The 24349-nt window shown below is 40.7% G+C and overlaps 1 protein-coding gene across 3 annotated transcripts in view; it reads right to left on the bottom strand.

Annotated features, from left to right (window-relative positions):
- ATG7 (autophagy related 7) overlaps window positions 1–24349 on the bottom strand; it is a 269209-nt gene that overhangs the window by 223892 nt on the left and 20968 nt on the right. For all 3 annotated transcript variants that reach the window (XM_071222289.1, XM_053929529.2, XM_071222290.1), the window contains exons 2-5: window positions 11362–11534; window positions 10815–10869; window positions 3442–3559; window positions 1823–1900 (exon numbers count right to left, since the gene is read on the bottom strand). In XM_071222289.1, the coding sequence (XP_071078390.1) occupies window positions 1823–1900; window positions 3442–3559; window positions 10815–10869; window positions 11362–11521 (411 nt within the window). In that variant the 5' untranslated portion in view covers window positions 11522–11534. The remainder of the gene's footprint in view (window positions 1–1822; window positions 1901–3441; window positions 3560–10814; window positions 10870–11361; window positions 11535–24349) is intronic.

Below are 24349 nucleotides of genomic sequence, written 5' to 3'. Positions count from 1 at the left end.
AATTCAAGATGAAGGACTTCACAATTTCTAAGAAGCTTATCAGGTGATAGTCTAAAGGTTTGAATTTCTTAGGATTCTTTTCAGGATACAAGAGGCCTCGATTAAATTAAACATAAAGCTCTTGTGCCTGAAGATTTTAAAAGAACGACTTTTAAAGTCAGGTTAAGAATGCTCAGTAAAAGGGCAGGAGGCCGATACCCATAGTGACTGGGAAATGCCTTAAAACCTTAAGAATTAATGTTATTTTTCTCTCTTTAGGCGCAAATTGTCAACTAGATTCCATTAACTAGAATTCTAGGTGTAGAAAATGTATTGATGTTAGAGTAACAAAACCAGAAACTTTTAACCAGCACTATTTATATATATTCTAGTAGCAAACCTACAAAATTACTTAGTTTACAGGCTAATTATCCATGCCACATTGCACCTAGTAATCCCATGAAGAATTTAAAATTTTTCTATCCCTCCGGTATTACACATAAAGCAGTATGTGTCTGTATCTACCTCTGTATCTACTTTCTATCCTGTTAGAAATGTGCTCCTTTTAGATAGCCACCCTGTGGTTTGATGCTTATCATTCCCTCAGTAAATCAGAGAGGCTGCATTTGGAAGAAATGGAAGATTCATTTGTCAGGGAGGGAGAAAAGCAAGACCTATAACATGGCAAAAATAAATAAATAAATAAAAACAAAAGAAAAATGTGAGAAAGAGAATTAACATCCAAAGCTGATGAAGCTGTAGTGAAATGACACACAATAAGTATATACCAATATCAATATGTTTATATGTCCCCTCCAAAGAACTTATTCTAAAGGAATAAAATGAACAGGGGGAAAAATCAGTATGGCCAGGGTTATTCGCTGCAGCAATTTTTTCAATAGTATTAGAAACAATCTAGTCATTCAAGAGTCTATGGAATATACGCTTGACAGAATATTATAGTGTCGTGCTTTACTGTAGAGGAAAAATTAGTTTCATGTCTAGATATATACAGCTATGCATACATATAAAACATACAGCATCTTACTGAACTTTGCTTTATTGTGCTTCATAGATGTTGCGTTTTTACAAATTGAAGGCAAGACCCTCTACCGGCAAAAAGATTATGACTCGTTTATTGTAGAACCAAACCTCCAATATTTCCAAGGTATTATCTGTGCATATATATGTGTCATACACATGCATGTGTGTGTACGTGTAGCTGGCATCTTTACAATCAACCCTTAGCTCTTACCCCATCCTTACCTGCTCACTGAGACCAGTTTCTTTCCCTCGTTTCCCTAGGCAGCAGATGTTACCCTAATGTGATTTCTTTTCCTCTTCAAAGCTATCCTCAATGTTCATTATAATTAGATCTCACTTATATTAAACATTTTCTTTCTTCAAAAAAAACCCAAAAAACAAACAATGCAATATTGTGGACAAGCAACGTAGTGCCATGTCCTCTAGTGCAGAGCTGCTTGGGAACGGCCAGAGTCCCTGAGATACCACCTTTTCTTTATGTCGATGGACTGTATTTAACAAAGTCATCAGCAGCACCGAACCACTACTCCCTGAATCGGACTCTGTTGTGTCCTGGATGTGCTATATAAACCATGCAATCATTAACAGTACTATGATCAGTAGGGATAAATTAATTTTGCACTGGTAATAAGGGCTAGCACTACTGGACTACTAACCAAATGAACATTTATTTAACAGCCATGACTGAATGACACAAGGTAAAAGCTTCGAGGAGGAGGGAGCAGACTGTTCTATTGGCACCCTGGGCTCGGCCAGGGCGTCGAGCAATCTAAGTGTGACACGGAGTCTATTTACTTACTGCAAATGTCAAAAGGAGGAATTTGTTGAGGAGGACGGGGTTTTCAAGAGCAGCACCTGATTTTATGGATTCCCATATCTGCCGGAAGAAAAGAAAATGTCAAGGTAGGTTATCAGGCATCTCTGAGCTTCTCACACTTGAGCGAGGCCCGAAGTTGTACAGCACCAAACCCCTCTTTCCTGTAGGCCCGGCACCACTTACCCCAGGCAATGAAGTGGGGTATTTCACTCTGCCCACTTCCCACTCCTCTCCACCAGCCACAGTCTCCTACCAGGCTGAGGAAAGTGAGAGAACCCAGAGGCCTCCTCTCAGTGGGACTCAGCATCAGAGGAGGCACCTAGGCCATTTTCGTGCCTTTGTTTTTTCCTTCAACAAATATTTACTTGTTTGCTAGTACATACTAGGCACATGAGGGTTACGGAAATTAAAAAAAAACACACACACACTCCCTACTCTCTAGAAGCTTATAGTCTAGTGAGAGATACAGGAATAAATGGCCAAGCACACCACCAGGTAGGACGTGCTACCACAGAAGGATGTAAGAGTTGTGGGAGGAACATCAAACTGGGCTGGGAAGTGGGAAGGAAAAGAGCCAGGGAGGGCTCCTGGGAGGCAGTGACTAGAACTATATAGAGGGGATTTCTTAAAGTCTTATTTGGGATTATCTCACACTGAGATATGAAGGAAAGAGAATGAACTTTAAATGTATGAATATTCAGCAAGTACTGTGACTAGAAGCAGAAGCTGGTGCTGGTCTGCAGCTGCTGGTTGTGAGATGTTTCAGTAGCTAAGATTAGTTGCTAAACATTGTGCCACTAAGCAAGACAAACAAATGGTTCTTACTGTGCCAATAAGAACTGATCCTCACAAATAGGTGGAAGAAGGAAATAAGCAAAGAGATGTTCCTGCTACTGAAATAATAACTGTGGAGGAGCTAGACCACTGAAGGAGCAGGCAGGCCCTCACTTCTGATAAGCTGAGCCCCGGGCAAGGAGTGAGGATTCCTGTGGGGAGCAAACTGCTTTTTCCATGATGGATTAAGACCTGGCCCAACTCTGGAGATGGCCTTTTAAATGTGCAGCCAAAGCAGGAGCCCAGAAGCAGTTAAGCTGCAGGCCAAGAAGAACAACCATCATCACTAGAGTCATGTGCTGTATCCATCATGGGGGACATAATAAGGACACCTTCTTCAAGACCAAAGGTGGGAAACTTCCTTTTCTGACCATGGCACCCACATAAAGAACACTCTTCTGTTTTTTAGGACAAGTGTGAAGTTCACTTGATTAAGTGGGTTAGAGGGAACTGGAATAAATTTTGCCCCCATTTCAAGTCCTCACACTAACTCAGATGTGAAGAAGTAAAGGAAAGACACTCCAGGCAGAGAGAACATCATGTCCTGAGGAAAGAGGAGAAAAAAAAAAGGTAGGTGAAGAAAGGAATGAGAAGAGTCTCAGGGTCTTCTCCCTGACCTGCCCACCACCCAGAAGCCAACTTGAGTACCAACTGTATACTAGTTGGTACTAGTTTCTATGACACACAGATCTCTGTACCTGATCAGGAACACCATGCGTGTGGGACCACGGAAAATACAACGAATACATCATGCTTTCCCAGCTAACCTCGTTTGCTGCTTGTTCCAAAAGTAGCTTCTTATCTGCAGCCTTGAAAGCCTCGAGTGTGTTGGTGTTATGCAGTGTTCCGAAGGCAGGGCAGCAATGGGCCGGGGTGGGAGCACTCCTGGATGTGAGAGAAACATGGTGAAGCAGGCGTAGCTGGGACCCAGACAGCCAAGGAGTGACAGACAAACCAGCCCAACAGTGACTGTCAGAGGACGGTGCTCTTTAGGGACAAATAGAAGATCCAGGGCACATTTCTTTGGAAAAAGATAAATAACATTGCTTAAAAAATAAAAACAGACACTACATCTCCCAAAAGCCTCTAGAACCCCCTACCCTAACCTCTCAGCATGCTGCTCTTCCACTGCCTCCCAAATATATGTTCTTTCTCTATTTTTTCTTCTTTCTCATCTTTAACCTGAATGGGAAGCATTATTTATTAAGCTTCTACTATGCCAAGAACTGTACAAGGTTTGAGTGCTCCTAACACTTGTTCTCCCACTTAAAGGTTTAAGTAACTTGCCTGAGGTCATATAAGAATAAGCAGAGCTGGAATCTAAATTAGAATTAGTTAACTCCAAGGTGGTGTGCTGACCCCTCCTCACCAGGCTTTCAGGGCCCTGTTCCAAACCTCTCTCTTCCAGGAGGCCATCTCCCATTGCCTCTGATAATGGTTTGTACATAAAACTGAGCATAACAATTCAGAGTGTTTTCAGGACAGACATTCACATCTACCCAGCCAGAGAACAGTAAGCTCCTTGAGGGCAGGGAACTTGCCCCAGAACTGAGCCCAGCCCAAACAGGCTCTGCACAGCTCTGCTTAGCAAACCCCCGGTGGGTGTCTGAGTCACAGAGACAAAATGTGTTACACCTGTGCTACCTGCCAATCCATCACGCCGCATGTGCACTGTACGGCGCCCCAGAAGGCCTCAGAGGCTCCAGAGTAATCCAAGTCAGGAGAGGGAAAGACGAAAACATTCTGAACAAAAACTCAGATGTGGAGAAATCTGGCCTCTTCTCTAAAATGATTAACTGTTTTTTAGTGGTTACAGGTGCTAAAATTAAAATAGTCATCTCATTAGCAGCCAAATATTGTCGTTGCTTAACAACTACTGTGTGAAGAATGAATTTTTATTTATTGCACTGATGGTAGCTGTGTTTAAAAGACGCAGTGTTTCTTCATTCAAAGTCTGCATCAAATTGGGTTTGGGGAGCTTCAAGAACAGATCTAAGCTAGAACGGGCATGACGGGGTGCAATGAATGACAAAGATTCTGCCAAATGCTGACTGTAAGGCTCAGATGCCAAGTCTCAGGAGCGAAGTAACTTTCAGTGGCCAGAGCCTTCTTTGGGAGCGGGTAAGTCGGCAGCAAACCTACATTGTTTGTCGCCACACTACTCCAACATGAGAATATTTTCATCTAAGTGAAACAAGGTCATCAACAAAAGGCGCAATTAAGCCTAGAGGGCAGAAGAAGAAAGTGGAGCGGTTGGTAGACTAGGCTTTCGACATTCCGACAGCTTTATGAAATTACTGCTAGAACAGGATGCTGAAACAGAGGGAAGGAGGCTAAGATCTAACCTGGACACAAGCACAAGAGGAGAAAAGTACCCTTTTAAAAACAGTATAAGAGAGAGAGTTGCCAAAGAACTTTCATGCATGACCCACGAACATGAACAAAGGAGAGGGTGACTGCCAGAGGGATTGGGGGTGCTGGGTGGAGGGGAGGCAAAGGGGGGAAACTTGTGACAACTATAACAGTATAATCAATAAAAAAGGAAGAAAAAAAGAGGGAAAAAAGTGATAATGGGAGAGAAAGCCATTCTACCAGTTTCTCAAGTTTCAAGTTCTACTTGTTCTACAAAGAGGTGGCTCAGGTGAAAACAGGAAAAAGGTCTTGACTTGGAAATAAGAGAGCATTTAGTCCAAATTCTAGTCCTGAACACAGACTAGTTTAGTTTTACTACAATCCCATTTACATGAAATGTCCAGAATAGGCAAATCCACAGAGACAGAAGGCAGACTTGTGGTTTTCTAGGGTTGGGGGTGGAGAAGAGAGGAATGAAGAATGACTGCTAAAGGGTACATGGTTTCTTTTGCAGGGTGACAAAAACGTTCTGGAATTAGATAGTGGTGGTGGCTGTACAACCTTGTGAATATACTAAACACCAGTGAGTTGTACATTTTTAAAGGGTGAATTTTACAGTATACAAATCGTGTATCAATAATGCTGTTTAAAAAGTCAGAGTTAGAAATCTTCCCTAAAGCCAACCGTGAACTCACAATGATGTGTGTATTAACCTGGTAAAGACTGGATGTCATAAAGGCCTGAGTCCAGGCCTGTTATCTCTGAAAACTGGCCTTCACCCCCAGTGACTGGCCAATTGGTATCCCAGTGGTTGCTCAGAAAAGCACTGACTGTTTTGTCCCTGTTATTTGCACTTGGCCAAAGGCAGCCATATGGTCAGAGCCTCTGGAACAGACAGGCAGTGGAGGTGGCCAGACAGAATAAATACCCCAGAAGGGCAGAGATTGCTTTCCACACCTGCAGGAATCTTACTCCACAGCTTTGCATGGCCACAGGGAACTCTGGGGACCTGGGAAGTCACACTCAGCATGCCGGTAGAGCATGCTGCATTATCTGCTGCCTTCCATAATAATCTGGGTTCCTGATTATAACATCTTCTAACAGTCCATTGGTATCTTTCTATCAACCACACCATATCCCATTTATCAGCCATACACTTATACTGCTTGTAATTAAATGCAGCAATTATCTGTGCAATTAGTACACGTCGGATCTGTGTTAGGTACTAGCCAGATAGCAGAGAATAAGAGACAACCTGTGCCTCACACAGATAATTTGCATATGAGTCTTATTTCCTTGGCTACTTTTTAAGTTACTTGAGGACAAGTGTTACGTCTTTCTTTTCTCTAACTGAATCCAACTTGAGGCTTAGAAAATAAAAATATTTCTTATGACTCAAAAAGATAAATGTTCCTCAAGGGAAGAGGCTCAGGGAAAGAAAAACTTTTTCTTAAAAACCAGCTTCATGTTTATACAGAAACAGGCCACCAAAGTCTATTCTCCTCTTCACACACAGTCACAGAAAACACACAAGATGCTGGTAGCTGGGCACCACGTTTCCCAGGCTTCCTTGCAAGATACTGTATTTTGTCGTGTATAATGCACACTTTTTTTGCCCCAATTTTTGAGGGGAAAAAAGGGATGCACATAATACATGTGTTTAATGATTACATGTCATGAATATAATATTCCCATGTATAATATGCACAAACCCATGGGTACACATTATACATGGCAAAATATGGTAGTTGAGACATTGTGCTCTCCCCAGCAGAATCTGAGTGGAGTGATGCATGTCCCTGCCCAGTGAGAGCCTTTAAGAGACAGGGTATGTTTCTTCCACCTGTTTTCACCCCAGCCCTCTTTCCCTTTCTGTCTGTTTTTACCTGAAAGTGACAATTCAGTTTTAAGCAGCACATAAAGGCAAGCACCCCCTCAGTATGACTGAGCCGTAAGAGGATAGAAGACTGGACCACTGCCCTGGATAATGAAGTGGACAAGAAATGAACTTCCTTTCTCTTTGAGCCACTACATTTTGAGGTCTAGTTCAGCAGTACATCTTACCCTAAGACAGTTGGTGCCTGCTAAACTAGTACTTGACTTATCATTCACCTAGTACAATGCAGAGAACAGGATCCTGTTTTGCTACCTTCTGGCGGAGATCCACAAGGCTTCCAGGGACCAGAGTAAAAGGAATTTGTCTGGTGCCCTGCAAAGCTGAGATATTCATGGCATCCATAAGTGAGAACTAAAACTGGTGGCTATTCAACTTATTCCTCAGGTAGTTCCTTATTCAACAGGTACCTTATTCCTCTCTGTATGCCCAGTGCTAGTACATTCTGTTGTACTGTCAAGACACAGAGGAAACCATTAATACTCCTGAAATAACTATCACTCCTTCATATTCATTATAGCATAGAGTGCATTATAATGCAAATATTTGTCTTCTACTCTATCCAGGGCCCCTCCAGAGCTCCGTGTTTCGTAAGTCTTTGTATTCCTAACATCTCCACATCCTTCACATAAGAAGCAGTCAGGGTTTCAGGAGTAAATTCATAAAGATTTTCCTCCAAACCTGTGCAGAGGCACAGTAATAAAAATACAGAAAGTACAACAATAATAAACTTCCACACTTAGTCGGTTTGGGCTGCTGTAACAAAATACCTCAGAATGGGTGGCCTATAAAAAACAGAATTAAATTTCTCATGGTTCTGGAGGCTGAAAGCCCAAGGTCAAGGTGCCAGCATGGCTGGGTTCTGGTGAAGGCCCTCTTTCGGTCAAAGACTGCCCACCTCTCACTATGTCTTCGCGTGGCAGAAGGAGGGAGCTAGCCCTCTGGGGCCTCTTTTATAAGGGCACTAATCCCATTTGTGAGAGTTCTGCCCTCATGATCTAATCGCCTCCCAACAGCCCCACCACCTAAAACTATAACCTTGGCCATTAGGTTTTTCAACATATGAATTTTAGGATACACAAACATTCAGATTATAGCACCAACCATCCTAAAAAAGAGGGACTCAGAAAATTACAAACTTAAAACTAGAAGGAACATTAAAAGCTGAGAGTTAGAGATGAGGAAACTGAAGCTAAAAAACTAGAAGGACTTATTCTAGGTAACTTCGTTAATCAGCTGTAGACAGATACTACATCTTCAAATCTCAAATCCAGGGCCATCTTCACAACACTAGGGACCACATATTATTCTTGCTCATCTCCCCCAGTGCCTACCAGGGAGCCTCACATATTGTGAGTATTCAGTAGCTAAATGAAAAAATATTATGAGAGCCCTGGCTGGTGTGGCTCAGTGGATTGAGTGCTGGCCTGTGGACCAAAGGGTCCTCGGTTCGATTCCCAGTTGGGGCACATGCCTGGGTTGTGGGCCAGGTCCCTAGTAGGGGGCATGTGAGAGGCAACCATACACTGGTGTTTCTCTCCCTCCCTTCCCTCTGTCTAAAAATAAATACATAAAATCTTTAAAAATATATATGACCAGAAAAACCAAGCAATTTGTGTGCAAGTCATAGCTGTAGGATCACAGATTTTCTTACCTCCTTCAACTAAAATTTCTAGATCACTAAAGTTTAAGATGCTTGGATTTTATAATAAGATCAAGCCTAATTTCTGTGAACTGACTTTGTCCTGTGTTCCAAAGAACAAAACTATTATTTATTATTATTATTATTTTAATGAGGGAATCCAGATTGCTGTCTGAGAATTAAATTCTTAAGATCATCATAGATTGGCTCTGGTTTTAGAGCCAGGCAAACCTGAGCTCAAATCCTGGTTTCACACAGTTCAGCTTTGCATGGGTTGTTTTATCTCTCTGTGTCTCAGATTCAACACTTTGAAAAAGATAATGACACCTAGTTCATCGGAACATGATGAGGATCAAATACAGTGAGGCTTACACAATGATTCCCAGCACAGCCCCCTGCACCGGTAAGATCTCAACTAGCTGTAGCATTTTTCTGTTATTATTACTGGCCAAAGAACAAAACTATTAATACCTTTTAAAAATAACCTCTAGTCGAGGACAGAATAAAGAGAGGAATGAGGCTATGATGAATGTTAGACTCTCCGGATTATGTGAAAACTATACTGCTGATTTTCCCCACTTTACCATCTTCGGACAATTTATTGCTTGTACACTGTCTGTATTTCCCTCATTACCTTGCAATTGCTCCAAAATTAAGTTAGTCTTTACCAAAACAAGGTAGGGATTACTAGGATTTAATTTATGTTGACAAATAATCACAGGAATTTATTATGAACTAACACTTAACCTTTTAAAGACATAGAGACTAACATTGTTGCATCTATGTTAGGGAATTTAATTTTGCAATTTGATTCTGATAAAGGAATAAAATGTGTTGACTTCTGGAGAAATTAAAAAACAATTCTAGTGCTACTTTATTTGAAATAGTCTAACCTTGATTACTGCCATTTTCAAAAACCAAGCAGTCCTTGCAAAGAAAAACCTCTATGCCTTCCCCAAATCCCTCAACTTAGCAGTGCTAAGGTACAAGAAAGCAGAAAATGTTGCCCTCCCTGAAGCTTCTGAGTCTCCAACTCTCAATTGTTTTATAGGCCCAACAAGGATCCTGCTTCATAGAATTCAGTTTGGAAAACTGAGTTTTCAAGGACCACAAAAGACCTAATCAGCAAATCCAATGACCCTTGCATTGAACTCTGACCTTTCTGCTTCTGACATTGTAGACCATCTCTTTCCATCCTGAAAACATTTCCTTCTTTGATTTCTGTACCTCTTTTCTGGTTCTTCTCTGACAACTCCCATCTCCTTTGCTAGATCTGTATCTTCTTGCCCTCCCTAAATCAGGTACGTACACTGCTCTGGCCCTTTGCTCTTTTATACTAGAGTCTCTTCCTCTCTTACAGCCTCGTGATCTTTTCTTCAAGGAAGACTCCCTAATCTGGTCTGACCCACCCTGCTTGACTCCAGTGCCTCTGGACACTTCTACTGGATGCTGTCATCTCAAACTCAACATGTTCTAAACCAAACTTACCTCCACCTTAAATTTTAGCCCCCTTCTTCGTTTCTCTATTTCTGTAGAAGATAACCAAATGCCCCTAGCTACTCAGACTGCAACCTCAGAAATACTTTTAACTTTCTCTCATGTGTGCTTCCTAAATTAGGCTACATGTGACCTTAAGAAAGCCATTTTACCTTTTGACCCATGGTTTCCTCATCTGAAAAAGAGAAAAATTATACCTGGCAGGTCTGAAAAGATCATGTACGTGAAAATGCCTAGCTAATTAAGTCAATAAATGCCTCTCTTCTCTCCAGCAACTCCCCATCACCTCCAACTAGACAAAAAACTCTTTGAGGGCATATGCGGTATTTCTATGCGTATTGCTATAATGCCTTGTACAGTATCTTCTATACAGAAGTAGCCTAATAAATATTTATTGATCCCTATGGATAAGCAACTAAAGGAATAAGTCAAGAGGTACTAATAAAGAATCACAAAATATTAACTATAATCAAAATCAGGAGAGATGTTATCTGAGCCTCAATCAATCTACATGGTACTTGACACCAAACAGGCTGTGATAAATACCTGCTGAAAAAAATAAATCAGAAAGTCTTAAGCATTTAGCACTTGTCTCTTTGTTAGGAGAGGTAAAAATATCATGAGGAGCTGACCCTGCTCACCAGGAGCATCCCTAGTTGCCTCGTGATGCACCTATGAGGGAGGTTAAGAATGCTCATTCCTTGAAAAAAGCAAATAGCATTCTTCACTATAGATTTCGGGCAAAAAATACTCACATGTCAAAAGCACTGAACTCCAATGTTAAGCGAGCTGGCAGCCCAGCAGAATCACCTGCACAGAAGCATTACAATATTTTCAATCATAAGTCATTAATAGCAGCATTTATAATGAAAACATTTGTGAGCAATTTTGTTTTCTTTGTTGAGCCCAAAGTGCCTCATCCAATTCCTGGCTATCCAAACTAAACAGGGACTTAGCCTAAAATGACAGAGTTTTCGTGAATTTAAGAAATTTTCCAAGGATATAGAGAAAAATTCATTGGAAAAAAAATATCCAATATTCTCTCCCCAGAAGTACTATGTAAATCAGTATTAATTCTTTGGATTAATAACTAGGGTCTTATTTTGCCCCTTCTTTTCTCCAAAACAGGGAAAAAGAAGTGAAAATAAACTTGGGTCAGAAGTTAGGAAGTAAAATAGAAATTGGTGAAGACCATTAATCATAAAAGACAAGAGTGTCCCTTGTTAAAGGAAAGCTGACCCTATACCGGAGGGAATAAAAGATAACAGAAGATGATAGAAGATGGAGGTTAGTATTGCCTACCATTGTAGTAATAACCCTTAATGTCCTTGGGAGCTTCATCCAGCCGATACTCATTCAGCTTCTTCTGGGTCAACTCATGCCAAAATCCAACATCCAAGGCACTGCTAAAGGGGGCAAACTGCAATTTGAAGAGTCCAGGATCTCCCATAGCTACTGCCATTATTTATTACCTACTAAAAAACAAAATAGAAGACCACAAAATAGCACACAACATGTTAAAAATAAACATTTTTAATAATGCTTAATTAAAACAAACAAAAAGGAAGTAAAACTGTCTCTATTTGCAGATAACATGGTTTTATATATAGAAAATCCTAGAGACTCAACCAAAAAATGGTTAGATCTAATCAATGAATTCAGCAAAGCTGCATAATACAAAATTAACATGCAAAAATCAGTAGTGTTTTTATACACTAACAATTAATTTTCTGAAAAAGAAATGAAGGAATCGATCCATTTACATTAGCATCAAAAACAATAAAATATTTTTAGCATTAATTTAAGGAGGTGAAAGATCTCCACTGAAAACTACTAAAAGAAATTGAAGAAGGCACAAATAGAAAGGTATCCTATGTTCATGGGTTGGAATAATTAATACTGTTAAAATATCAATACTACCAAAAGAGGTCTATATATTCAAATACAATCCCTATCAAGATTCCACTGGCATTTTTTTTTACAGAGATAGGAAAAAAAAAACTGTTCTAAAATTTATATGGATGCACAGAAGAATGCAAATAGCCAAAAAAAAAAAAAAAAAAAAATCCTAAGAAAGAAGAACAAAGCAGGAGGCAACTCACTTCCTGATTTCAAGCTATACTAAAAAGCCAAAGTCATCAAAACAGTTTGGCACTGGCATAAAAAGAGAAAAATGAACCAATGGAACAGAATTGAGAGCCCAGAAATAAACCCTAGCATATACAGCCAATTATTATTTGACAAGGGAGCCAAGAATCGCCAATGGAGAAAAGACATTTTTTTCAATAAATGGTGCTGGGATAATTGGATATTCACATGTAAAAGAATAAAACTGGACACATATCTTACACCAGTCACAAAATGCACTCAAAATGGATTAAATACTTAAATGTAAGACTGAAACCATAAAACTCCTGTAAAAAAAATGTAAGAATAAAGATCCTTGACATATGTCTTTGCAATGATATTTTGGCTATGAGACCTAAAGCACAAGCAAAAAAATCAAGTGGAACTACATGAAACTTCTGCACAGCAAAAGAAACCATCATTGAAGTGAAAAATAACCTACAGAATGGGAAAGAATATTTTCAAACCATGTATCTGATAAGGGGTTAATATCCAAAATATATAAAGAATTCATGTAACTCAAGAGCAAAAGAACAAATAAGCAAAGACCCTGCATAGACATTTCTCTAAAGAAGATAAATGAAAGGCCAACAGGTACATGCAAACATGTTCAACATCACTAGTCATTAGGGAAATGCAAATTAAAACTGCAATGAGATACCACCTCAAGCCTATTAGAATGGTCATCACCAAATATAAGAGATAACAAGTGCTAGAGTGAATGTGGAGAAAATGGAACCCTTGTGCATCGTTCAGGGGACTGTATATTGGTATAGCCACTATGGAAAAGAGGATCCTCAACAAATTAAAAATAGAACTACCACATGATCCAGCAATTCCATTTGGGGAATATATCCAAAGGAAATGAAAATAACTCTAAAAGACAGCTGCTGCCCTGGCCTGTATGACTCAGCTGTGTGGAGCATTGTCCAGTAAACCAAAAGGTCACAGGTTCAATTCCCAGCCAGGGCACATGCCTAGGTGGCAGGTTCCATCCCTATTGGGGGCACATATGAGAGACAATGTAAGGATGTTTCTCTCTCACATTGATGTTTCTCTCCCTTTCTCTCCCTCTGTTCCCCTCTCTCTAAAATCAATAAGCATACCCTTGGGTGAGGATTAAAATAAAACCAGATGGATGCACCCCCTTGTTCACAGCAACATTATTTGCAATACCCAAGATGTGGAAACAACCTAAGCATCCATTTACAGGTGGACAAAGAATCTGTGATATATATACGTACACACATACGTACAAGGTCTGTCCCAAAAAAGTCCAGCCATTGTTAATATAATGAGAACGGTTTACACAACATCGATGTAACCTGGCAGCCGAGGAGAGTGGACTGGAATGTGCATATGTGAACAATGATGACCTCACTGTACTAGTCAGTGGAGTCGGTAGATGATGTTAAGTGAGCATGTGTACTGTATGGCTGTCACATTCAAAAGGACTGAGCAAATACAGCAATGAATCTGCATCGCATTTTGCATTAAGCTTGAACATTCCTCCACGGAAACTATTTGGATGACTCAGAAGGCCGAGGCTATGGACCTTCATCATGACATAGCGTGCACTCATGCATCACATCTCGTGCAGAGTTTTCTGGTGAAACACCAAATCACCCAGGTGACTCAACCCCCATACAGGCCAGATTTGACGCCCTATGACTTCTGGCTTTTCCAAAACAAAATCACCTTTGAAAGGGAAGAGATTTCAGACAATCAATGAGTTCAGGAAAATAAGGCAGAGCAGCTGATGGTGATTGGGAGAACTATGTGAGGTCCCAAGGTGCCTACTTTGAAGGGGACTGAGGTGTCATTGTCCTATTTACAATGTTTCTTGTATTTTCTATCTTCTTCAATAAATGCCTCTATTTTTCATATTACATGGCTGAATATGATCTGGACAGACCTCGTATAGTATAATATTAATCAGACATTAAAAAAACAAGGAAAGGCACTTTCAGCCAAGATGGAGGCATAGGTAGACACACTGTGCCTCCTTGCACAACCAAAAGAAGGACAACAACAATTTTGAAAAAAAAAAAAACCAAACAAACCAGAACTGCCAGAAAAGTGAGCTGTATGAAAGTCAACAACCAATGAATTAAAGAAGAAACATTCATTCAGACTGGTAGGAGGGGCAGAGACAAACAGTCACTGTGGAGAGGACGTGCACAAGGCATTGGCTGGAAGACCAGGCAGTCCCACATCTGCATGTGGGTAAACTGGGAGGAACAACTGGGAAGTGAGACAGACCGCCAAACCCAGGGTTCCAAAATGGGAAAAGAAAGCCTCGAAATCTCTGGCTGTAAAAACCTGTAGTGGTTGTGGTGGTGGGAAAAACTCCCAGCCTCACAGAAGAGTTCATTGGAGAGATCCACAGGGTCCTAGAACTTACACAAACCCACCCACCGGGGAATCAGCACCAGAGAGGCCCAATTTGCTTGTGGGTAGCAGGGGAAGTGACTGAAAGCTGGCTGAGAGCTGAGCAAGCAGCATTGTTCCCTCTCTGACCCTTTCCCCACATACGGCACCACAATGCAGTGAGGTAGGCTACTTCACCCTGGCAAATACCTAAGGCTCCGCCCCTTACAACACAACAGGTGCACCGAGATAAAGATATATGGCCCAAATGAAAGAACAGATCAAGACTCCAAAAATAGAACTAAGCAACGAAGAGACAGCCACCCTATCACATGCAGAGTTCAAAACACTGGTAATCAGGATGCTCACAGAAATGGTTGCAAAATAGAGAAAAAAGTGAAGGCTATGCAAAATGAAATAAAGGAAAATATACAGGGAACCAACAGTGAAGGGAACGAAAACCGACTCAAATCAATGATTTGGAGCAAAAGGAAGATATAAACATTCAACCAGAACAGAATGAAGAAACAAGAATTCAAAAAATGAGGAGAGGCTTAGGAACCTCTGATACAACTTAAAGGGTTCCAACATCCAAATCACAGGGGTGCCAGAAGGAGAAGAGGAAGAGCAAGAAATGGAAACTTATTTGAAAATATAATGAAAGAAAACTCCCCCAATATAGCAAAGGAAATAGACTTCCAGGAAGTCCAGGAAGCTCAGAGAGTCCCAAAGAAATTGGACCCAAAGAAGCACACACCAAGGCACCTCATAAATAACATTACCCAAGATTAAAGATAAGGAGAGAATCTTAGAAGCAGCAAGAGAAAAGGACACAGTTACCTACAAGGGAGTTCCCATAAGACTGTCAGCTGATTTCTCAAAAGAAACCTTGCAGGCAAGAAGGGGCTGGAGAGTAGTATTCAAAGTCATGAAAGGCAAGGACCTACATCCCAGATTACTGTATCCAGCAAAGCTATCATTTAGAATGGAAGGGCAGATAAAGTGCTTCCCAGATAAGGTCAAGTTAAAGGAGTTCATCATCACCAAGCCCTTATTATATGAAATGTTAAAGGGACTTATCTAAGAAAAAGAAGATGATCAAAAATATGAACAGTAAAATGACAAAAAACTATCAACAACTGAACTTAAAAAATAAAAAAACAAAACTAATCAAACTAGAACAGTAACAGAATCGCAGAAATGGAGATCACATAGAGGGTTATCAGGGGGGGAGGGCAAGGGGGGAGAATGGGGGAAAACGTACAGGGAATAAGAAGCATAAATGGTAGGTACAAGACAGACAGGGGGAGATTAAAAATAGTATAGGAAATGGAAAAGTCAAAGAACTTATACGTATGACCTGCAGACATGAACTGAGTGACAGGGGAGGGAAATCTGGTGGGGGGGGTGCAGACAGGTGGGGAATAAATCGGAGAAAAAAAATGGGACTATAATAGCATAATCAATAAAATATACTTCAAAAAATATAAGGAAATACTATCATTTGATGAATATGGATGGACCCTGAAGGCATCATGCTAGGTGAAGTAAGTCAAGCAGAGAAAAAAAAATATTATGTGATCTCACTTATATGTGTATTCTAAATACAAAAGAAAAAATAACCAAACGTAGAAAAAAAGATCAGACTTGCTACCAGAAGAGGAGGGTGGGGGGAGGGGCAGTTGGAGGAAGGTGGTCCAAAGGTACAAACAAACTACAGTTATAAGATAAATGAATACTAGGGATATGATGTTCAACATGATGGCTATAGCTAACAATGCTGTATGACATACAGTTGTTAACAGAGTTCAATCCTAACATTTCTCATCACGAGGAAAATTTTTTTCCTTTTTCTTCCTTTTCTTTTTATTGTATCTTTATGTGAAGCTGGAAGGTAGCAGAACCTACTGTGGTAATCATTCAACCGTGCTGTGTGCCTTAAACTAATACAGGAATATATGCCAATTATTTGTCAATAAAACAGAGGGAAAAATAACCAACCAAACAAAAAGTATGAGAGGTAATTGTACTACCTAAGACACAAGTTCGGAAACCAACCTGAGTAATTTGCCAGTGTTGTCAAGTTTAGCCTTCTTAGGGCACAGCTGATTTTTCTAAGTAACCCTTCCTGGCCTTCACTTTTGATATCTTCCTTGCTTGTTAAAGTCAGTGTGATTGATGCACTAGTGTTATTCTTTCTTCCACACAGTCATAGTCTCAGCAGTTTTTGCCATCCTGTGTGGTCCTGGAGAAGTTTACAAGAACAAAACCCAGAGTCCAGCCAGTTAGAAACACAAAAATGCAAACTGTTTGAGTTCTGAATAAGAACCGTGCTTGAGCACCCCAGTCAAGGAGGATGAACACATTTCTTCCCACCTAACATCAGTACCCTCATTTCTCTAAAATTTTACCTTTTATCCCTTAAATGCATGAAAATTTTGTACCTTACTACATTTTCTTTAATATTCCATACTTTCCCTCAAATCATCAAATAAATTTGACCCTCCTGGCAATCAAGAAGGTATACACTGGAACTCCCTATGCTCCCCGCATACTTTCATGGGTACAGGTACCCCAGTCTGAGAAGCACAATACTAGAGGAACTTGGCAGTTCCAAAAAGTGAGGATAGATAAGTTCCCTTCACTTTCTATCCTGTCCAACTGCACTGTAACCAGATTCATATTTCTGGAGCAGAATGTATAAACAGTCACACTAGATAAGATAAATAAATAAAGATAGTTCACATCCACTCAGAGAGGTTTTTCCCAAGTTTTGTGCCAAGGTTATTAAATAGCTTTCAGTTTTCCAAACTTGTTGGATTTTAAAATTACAGATAAGGAGCTTTGGACTGATAGTATCTATATGGACAAATGCAAAGTCAGTGTTACATAAAAGTGCTAAAAATCAAGGAGTGTGGAGCAGCATGGGGAGAAAGCTTCTGTGAAGGAGTTGGGCACAGAGTTAGGTTAAAAAAGATGGGCATGATGGGGGAAGATGGACAGCAGGCTGAAAGAGCAAGAACAACGGGGGAACCACTGTAGTAAAAACGGGGAAGAATGAGCCTGGCTCTTCTTAGTAGAGGGTTGGTACTGTGCAACAGCAATGCTCGCACATGTGGTTCTAGCTTCAGAAGTGAGGCTGCAGAACTCTTCGGTAGGAAGCCAGTGGCAGATAGAATTCTGCAGCGACAAAATGGCTCTGAAGGAGGCAGATAGGGAAAAGTAGTTAAGAGCTTAAGAATTTATGAAGACCTCAATTAGAGCAGAGGAAGCCAGAATGAAAACGCGACTCTCATTGGGGACGTTTTCAGAGAAAAGGTGACCACACTTGGTATCTTGGTGGACTCAAAGAATGAAAGAGGAAAAAGCCCCTGGCTAGGACAATGGCAGCTCCACAAAGGAAAGACACTTGAGAGGCAAACAGGTAGTAATAAGTTAAAGACACTTTCAACAAGGAACAATAGTAAGGTAAAGTGAAGCTGGTCCAAGGAAATGGGCTTGCCAACAGTGATTGAAGTAAACATAATATACTCACTAGGTGGTAATTATAGAATAGGCTGCCCTAACAAACTCAGATTTATGTATGGGTTGGCCAAAGAATTTATTTAGTTTTTTCTGTACAATGGCTCTAGTACTGCTTAGTTATCTTTTTTTTGTTTTTGATATATTTATTGATTATGCTATTACAGTTGTCCCTCTTCCCCCTCTTCACTCATCTCCATCCTGCCACATTCCCCCCCTATAGTTCATGTCCATGGGTCATACTTATAAGTTCTTTGGCTTCTACATTTCCTACACTATTCTTACCCTCCCCCTGTCTATTTTCCACCTATCATTTATGCTATTTATTCTCTGTACCTTTCCCCCCTCACTGCCCCTCCCAATCCCCTATTGATAACCCTCCATGTGATCTCCATTTCTGTGGTTCTGTTTCTGTTCTAGTTGTTTGCTTAGTTTTCTTTTGTTTTGGTTTTAGGTGTGGTTGTTAATAACTGTGAGTTTGCTGTCATTTTTACTCTTCATATTTTTTATCTTCTTTTTCTTAGGTAACTCCCTTTAACATTTCATATAATAATGTCTTGGTGATGATGAACTCCTTTAACTTGACCTTATCTGAGAAGCACTTTATCTTCCCTTCCATTCTAAATGATAGCTTTGCTGGATACAGTAATCTGGGATGTAGGTCCTTGCCTTTCATGACTTGGAATACTTGTTGCCAGTCTCTTCTTGCCTGTAAGGTCTCTTTGGAGAAATCAGCTGACAGTCTTATGGGAACCCCTTTGTAGGTAACTGTGTCCTTTTCTCTTGCTGCTTCTAAGATTCTCTCCTTCTGCTTAATCTTGGCTAATGTGATTATGATGTGCCTTGGTGTGTTCCTCCTTGGGTCCAGCTTCTTTGGGACTCTCTGAGCTTCCTGGACTTCCTGGAAGTCTATTTCCTTTGCCAGACTGGGGAAGTTCTCCTTCATTATTTGTTCAAATAAGTTGTCAATTTTTTGTTCTTCCTCTTCTCCTTCTGGTACCCCTAGAATTTGGATGTTGGAACGTTTCAAGATGTCCTGGAGGTTCCTAAGCCTTTCCTCATTTTTCCGAATTCTTGTTTCTTCATTCTTTTCTGGTTGGATGTTTCTTTCTTCCTTCTGGTCCACACCGTTGATTTGAGTCCCAGTTTCCTTCCCATCACTATTGGTTCCCTGGACATTTTCCTTTGTTTCTCTTGGCATAGGCTTCATTTTTTCATCTACTTTTCGAACAAATTCAACCAATTCTGTGAGTGTCTTAATAACCAGTGTTTTGAACTGTGCATCCAATAGGTTGGCTATCTCTTCCTTGTTTAGTTGTATTTTTTCTGGAGCTTTGAAGTGTTCTGTCATTTGGGCCTTTTTTTTTTTTTTTTTTTTTTTTTTTTTTGGTCTTGGCACGTCTGTTACTTAAAGGGGCGGAGCCTTAGGTGTTCCCCAGGGCGGGGTAATGCTGGTCGCTGCACTGTGACGCTGTACGTGGGGGAGGGGCCGAGAGGGAGCAATGGTGCCCGCTCCACTCTCCACCAGGTTCCAGCCACTCCCTCCGCTTCCCACAATCAAATTGGGCCCCTCTGGTGCTGGTTCCCGAGTGGGTGGGCTTGTGCACGCTCTAGGCCCCTGTGGGTCTCTCCAACAACCTCTCCTGTGAGGCTGGGAGTCTCTCCTGCTGCCACCCCAACCCCCACGGGCATTTTCAACCAGAGGTTTGAGGCTTTATCTCCCCCCCCCCTGCGCTGGAGCCCTGGGTTGCCTGGACTGCTTCACTCCCCTCCGTTTGTCCGGTTTATCTGTGCTCGAATGTGGGGCCGCGGGGTGCTACCCGCTGCTCTGCCTGCCCCGCTCTCCGCCACTCTGAGTCCGGCCCTCTTGGTTTATCTGCACGAATGTGGGGCTGCAGGGTCTGCTAGTGGTCAGACTGCCTGCCCCGATCGTCCCACACTCTGCCAGTCTTGGTCCCAACAGGGCAACTCGAGTCCTCTCCGCCCCAGCTACCCGTCTCTGCCCCTCCTACCGGTCTGGATGAATGTTTATTTTTTATTTACTTGGTGTCGGACTTCCTTATCGTTCAATTTTCCGTCAGTTCTGGTTGTGCGAGGAGGCGCAGTGGGAACACCTACGCCGCCATCTTGGTTCTCCTTAGTTGTCTTTAACTTCATTTGAAATAACTTTGTTAGATTGTATTATGATAGCCGTCATATCAGCATGCATTAAAAAAATCCTAAAATTGGTGAATTTTTGTGCAGCCATTTTAATATTAAAGATGGAAGAAAATATGCAACTTTTTCAGAGTACTATGCTTTATTTCAAGAAAGGTAAAAATACAACTGAAACATAAACAAATCTGTGCAGTGTATAGAGAAGGTGCTGTGACTAATCGAACATGTCAAAAATGGTTTGCAGAGTTTCTTGACAAAGTAAATTGACATTTTAGCCAAATAATTTTTGCTGTGGGGCTGTCTTACACATTGGATGTTTAGCAGCACCCCTGGCCTCTACCCACTAGAAGCCAGTAGTGAGAGATAGCCAACATACTCAAAATATCCAAATCAGTAAAGTTATTAGTGAAAATGAGAAATGTGTCTTATTTTACAGAAAAAACTAAATGGACTTTTTGGCCAACCCAATATTAAAATTCCCCTTACACGTATTTTATAGACATCAGCAGGTGCAGCTCCTGTTTAACTAAGGAATGACCCTGACCACAAGAAATTGGGACGAGCCTCAGTGACTCATATCAGAACCAGCAGAAACGCTGCCTGCACGTCCTGTTGTGTTTATGCAAATAATCAGGCCGAATGGAAACTGGACTTAATGTAGTAAATGAATTAGTCTTGATTTGCTGTTTGATAAAAATGAGGGTAATTTTAGGGGGAAAAGTTATGTTTCAACAGACTATAATACACAGTTATGGATAATAAACTCTAGTTCAGTTAATTTTCTTTAAAACTTTATTTTTTACTTATTCACAGATAAGATCGCAGCAAGGGTGATAGACCAGGTGCAGAAAGTCACCAAGGCAGAAAGCTCAGGTAGCTAGCAACAGGCGTGGAAAAAAGAAGTAAGTAAAAAGAGACACATAGGCAGGTGGTGAAATGGAATGGTGAATGAGGCGGCCCAAAGCTCCTCTAGACATCTCCCAACCCTTCATTACTTCCCCACAGGAGCCCCAGATACAACTGGCAGTGGGGAACAAGTTGATTGACTTTTAGTAGACATGGGAGCCATGTACCCTGTATCCCACACCAAACTGGGAATAAAAAAAGCCCACAACAGTCTGGGTCAGAAGGCTAATGAGATGAAGGCAGCAACAACCCTTTAGAATGCCAACTCAGAGATCTTAAGTTATCACACAGCTTTCTCAGGTTGCTCTATTTGCCTAATGTCCTATCTTTCTGCTGGGATGGCACTCACTCTGTAAATTGTCTCCCCAAGTAACCTTCTCTCCTTAAAGACAACAGCTTCTCCTACAGGCCCCACCAAAGCATGCACTCCAACTCCAGATGTTTTTAATCTGTTCAGGGGGAGCCAGAAGAAAATTGTTCCCTCCTTAGATCTGTAAGCAAGTAAGTAAAACAGTTTGTGCAGCTGGGACTCCAGAGCAAGCAATCAACATTCACCCAAATGGCCTGAGATCTCCCAAGAGAAATTCCATATGGTAATGAATATTTCTTTAGATGTACTCTACTACCCTGGTGAGGAGTAGCTGCACATGAGCATATACTTTGAAATCTCTCCAAGAATTTAATCATCATAGTCAATGAAACTGCCAACCTCACTTGCTAATATTCAGAAGTCTCTGGACTCTCTAGCTAAAGCTGTCTTAGAAAATCAAGTTGCCTTAGACTACACACTAGGAGAACAAGAACGAGTCTGAATGACCATCAACTCCGCTCGTTATACTTACATTGACACCTCAGCAGGAAACAAGCACCAACAAAATCAGGCAACAGGCTACCTGGCTTCAACAAACATTGGACCATCACACCCCTCTTTTGAGTGAAGTGAAGATTGGTTTGCAAGTCTATTTCCATGGCTACAAGGACTCGGTCCATATTAGAAGGAATTTTAATTTAGGTTTAACCATTCTTTTCTTTATAATGCTTGTCTTTATTATTTTAAACCTCCTCCTTATGACTTGTTTTCCCATACCAGAAAAATTATATCTGGTCAACAGATGCCTGTAAAAAATATATATCTGCTTTCAACTCATGAAACTTTGCTCTACAAAAAGCTAAAGTTTTTCATTCCCCCAGAAGACTCAGAGGACATCAACAGCTCCATAGACATGGAGGAAAATTAACAGTGGGGAATTATAACAGTAATTGAAGTAAACACAATATGCTAATCAGGTGGTAATTATAGAATAAGCTGTACTAACAAACTTATAGAAGATTCATATATTAAAAGTTCCTTTATAAGTATTTTATAGACATCAGCAGTTCTAGTTCCTGCTTAACCAAGGAATGACCCTGACCACAAGAAATTGGGCAAGCATCAGTGACTCATATCAGAACCAGCAGAAACACTGTCTCCATGTCCTATTCCCAGACATCAGCAGTGAAACTGTGAAAGGAACAATGAAATTAAATGATAACACATGCAGGAGATAACCCTGAAACCACTCAAGAGCAGAGCTGAGAAACTTCATGTCGCCAGAAATTTCTTAGTTCTCCTCTTCCCACACTCCCCTATATAAACTCTCCACGATGCTTGAGATGTCAAGATGAGCTTTGAGATGAGAGCCTTCCATGTTCCAGGTTGCTGGCATCTGCATAAAACCACTTTCCTTTACATCAGCACCAGCCTCTCGAGTATTGGCTTTCAAAGCGGCAGGTAGCCGGACTTGTGTTCAGTTATAGGCTGGCCTGAGGAGGCAGGCTCAGAGAAATTTCAGAGGCATTTACACTGATATAACAGCAAATGCAGGAGAGAATGATCAGTTCTTATAAGTTACTCAGAGAAAGAAAAGTCACAGCCCAACAGAGTCCGTGAGCAGTGATTTTCAACCTTTTCCATTTCATGGCACACAAACTAATTACTAAAATTCTGTGGCACACCAAAAAATATTTTATACTATTTGCTAATCTGGCAAAAAAATAGGTATAATTTTGATGAATTCTTATAGATGGCTCTTGTTGTGTTGGCCATTGTCATTTTTTTTTTTAATTTGACAATCTAAGGGAAAAGAAGTTGGTGTTCCTGACTAGTCAGGTATTGCATGTTTTAAAAATTCTTGCAGCACAAGGTTGAAAATCACTGTCCTAGAGAGAATGCCCACAGTCAGCGGGTAAAGCACCAACACGAGCAAAGGACACACAAAGGACAGTGCAGAGCACTAATTGGAAACCAGGATGGTATTTTTATCCACTGACCCAAAGCAATAAAAAAGTTTGAAGACAGTAATAACAAAAGGTGGCAAAGAACACTATAAGTAAAAAAGAAAATGAGGCCTGTCAATGCCATTGGATTTCAATTTTTAAAAGGAGCTTGGTGGTGGCTTTCTAAAGTGGAATTTGGGGGTAGACTGTTAAATACACAACATGCTGTTAAGGGTAAGATCAGCGTGGGGAAGTAACCAACTGTGTCCCTCCAAGTTCCCAGGAGGGCCAGTTTAGTTTGCTACTGGATTCCTAACTGATAGATGTTTTTCAACAGGCTTAATGTGTTTATCACATTTAAAAATATGCTTTGGCAACAGAAATCCAATTAAGAATTAATAAAACTTTACAATGGGACTTAACAAACTCAGACAGACAAACAGAAAACAAGAAGTGGGAACTATAATAATTAAATATTTTTCTATACAATCACAAAGCTTAGCTGATCACAAAGGACAGTGAATCACTGCCCTTAAAACTCTCTGCTACCTCAGCATGGATTTGCAGAATGGTGCACAAGACAATGCCTGACCACCAATTTTCAAACTTTTACCACCTTGAAGGCTTATTTAAAAATGAGGAAACCTGCTGGAGGAGAGAAAGAAGAGTGGCCAGGAGTCTGAGGAATGACAAGTGCCCCCTGGTGATTCAGATTCAAGTTTGATGCTATCTTGATGCCTTTAAGACACTGACACTCTTAACTTTTGGAGACCCAACCTCTAAATCATATCAAACATATTTAAATACACCTTCATCTCATATTAAATACTTTCTGGCTTTTAATTGTTTGAAAGGATTTTTTATAATATTGCACTTTCAAAATAGTCATTCTTTTGCAGGTCTCTCCTACCTTCATAAGCCCCTGAAAAATTGTGCACTAAGGCTTCTGTGC

This window comes from Desmodus rotundus, chromosome 8 (genome assembly GCF_022682495.2).
Source record: "Desmodus rotundus isolate HL8 chromosome 8, HLdesRot8A.1, whole genome shotgun sequence".
Classification (NCBI taxonomy): Eukaryota; Metazoa; Chordata; class Mammalia; order Chiroptera; family Phyllostomidae; genus Desmodus; species Desmodus rotundus.
The sequence above is the reverse complement of the archived record's forward strand: the minus strand, read 5'-3'. Positions and strand labels throughout refer to the sequence as shown.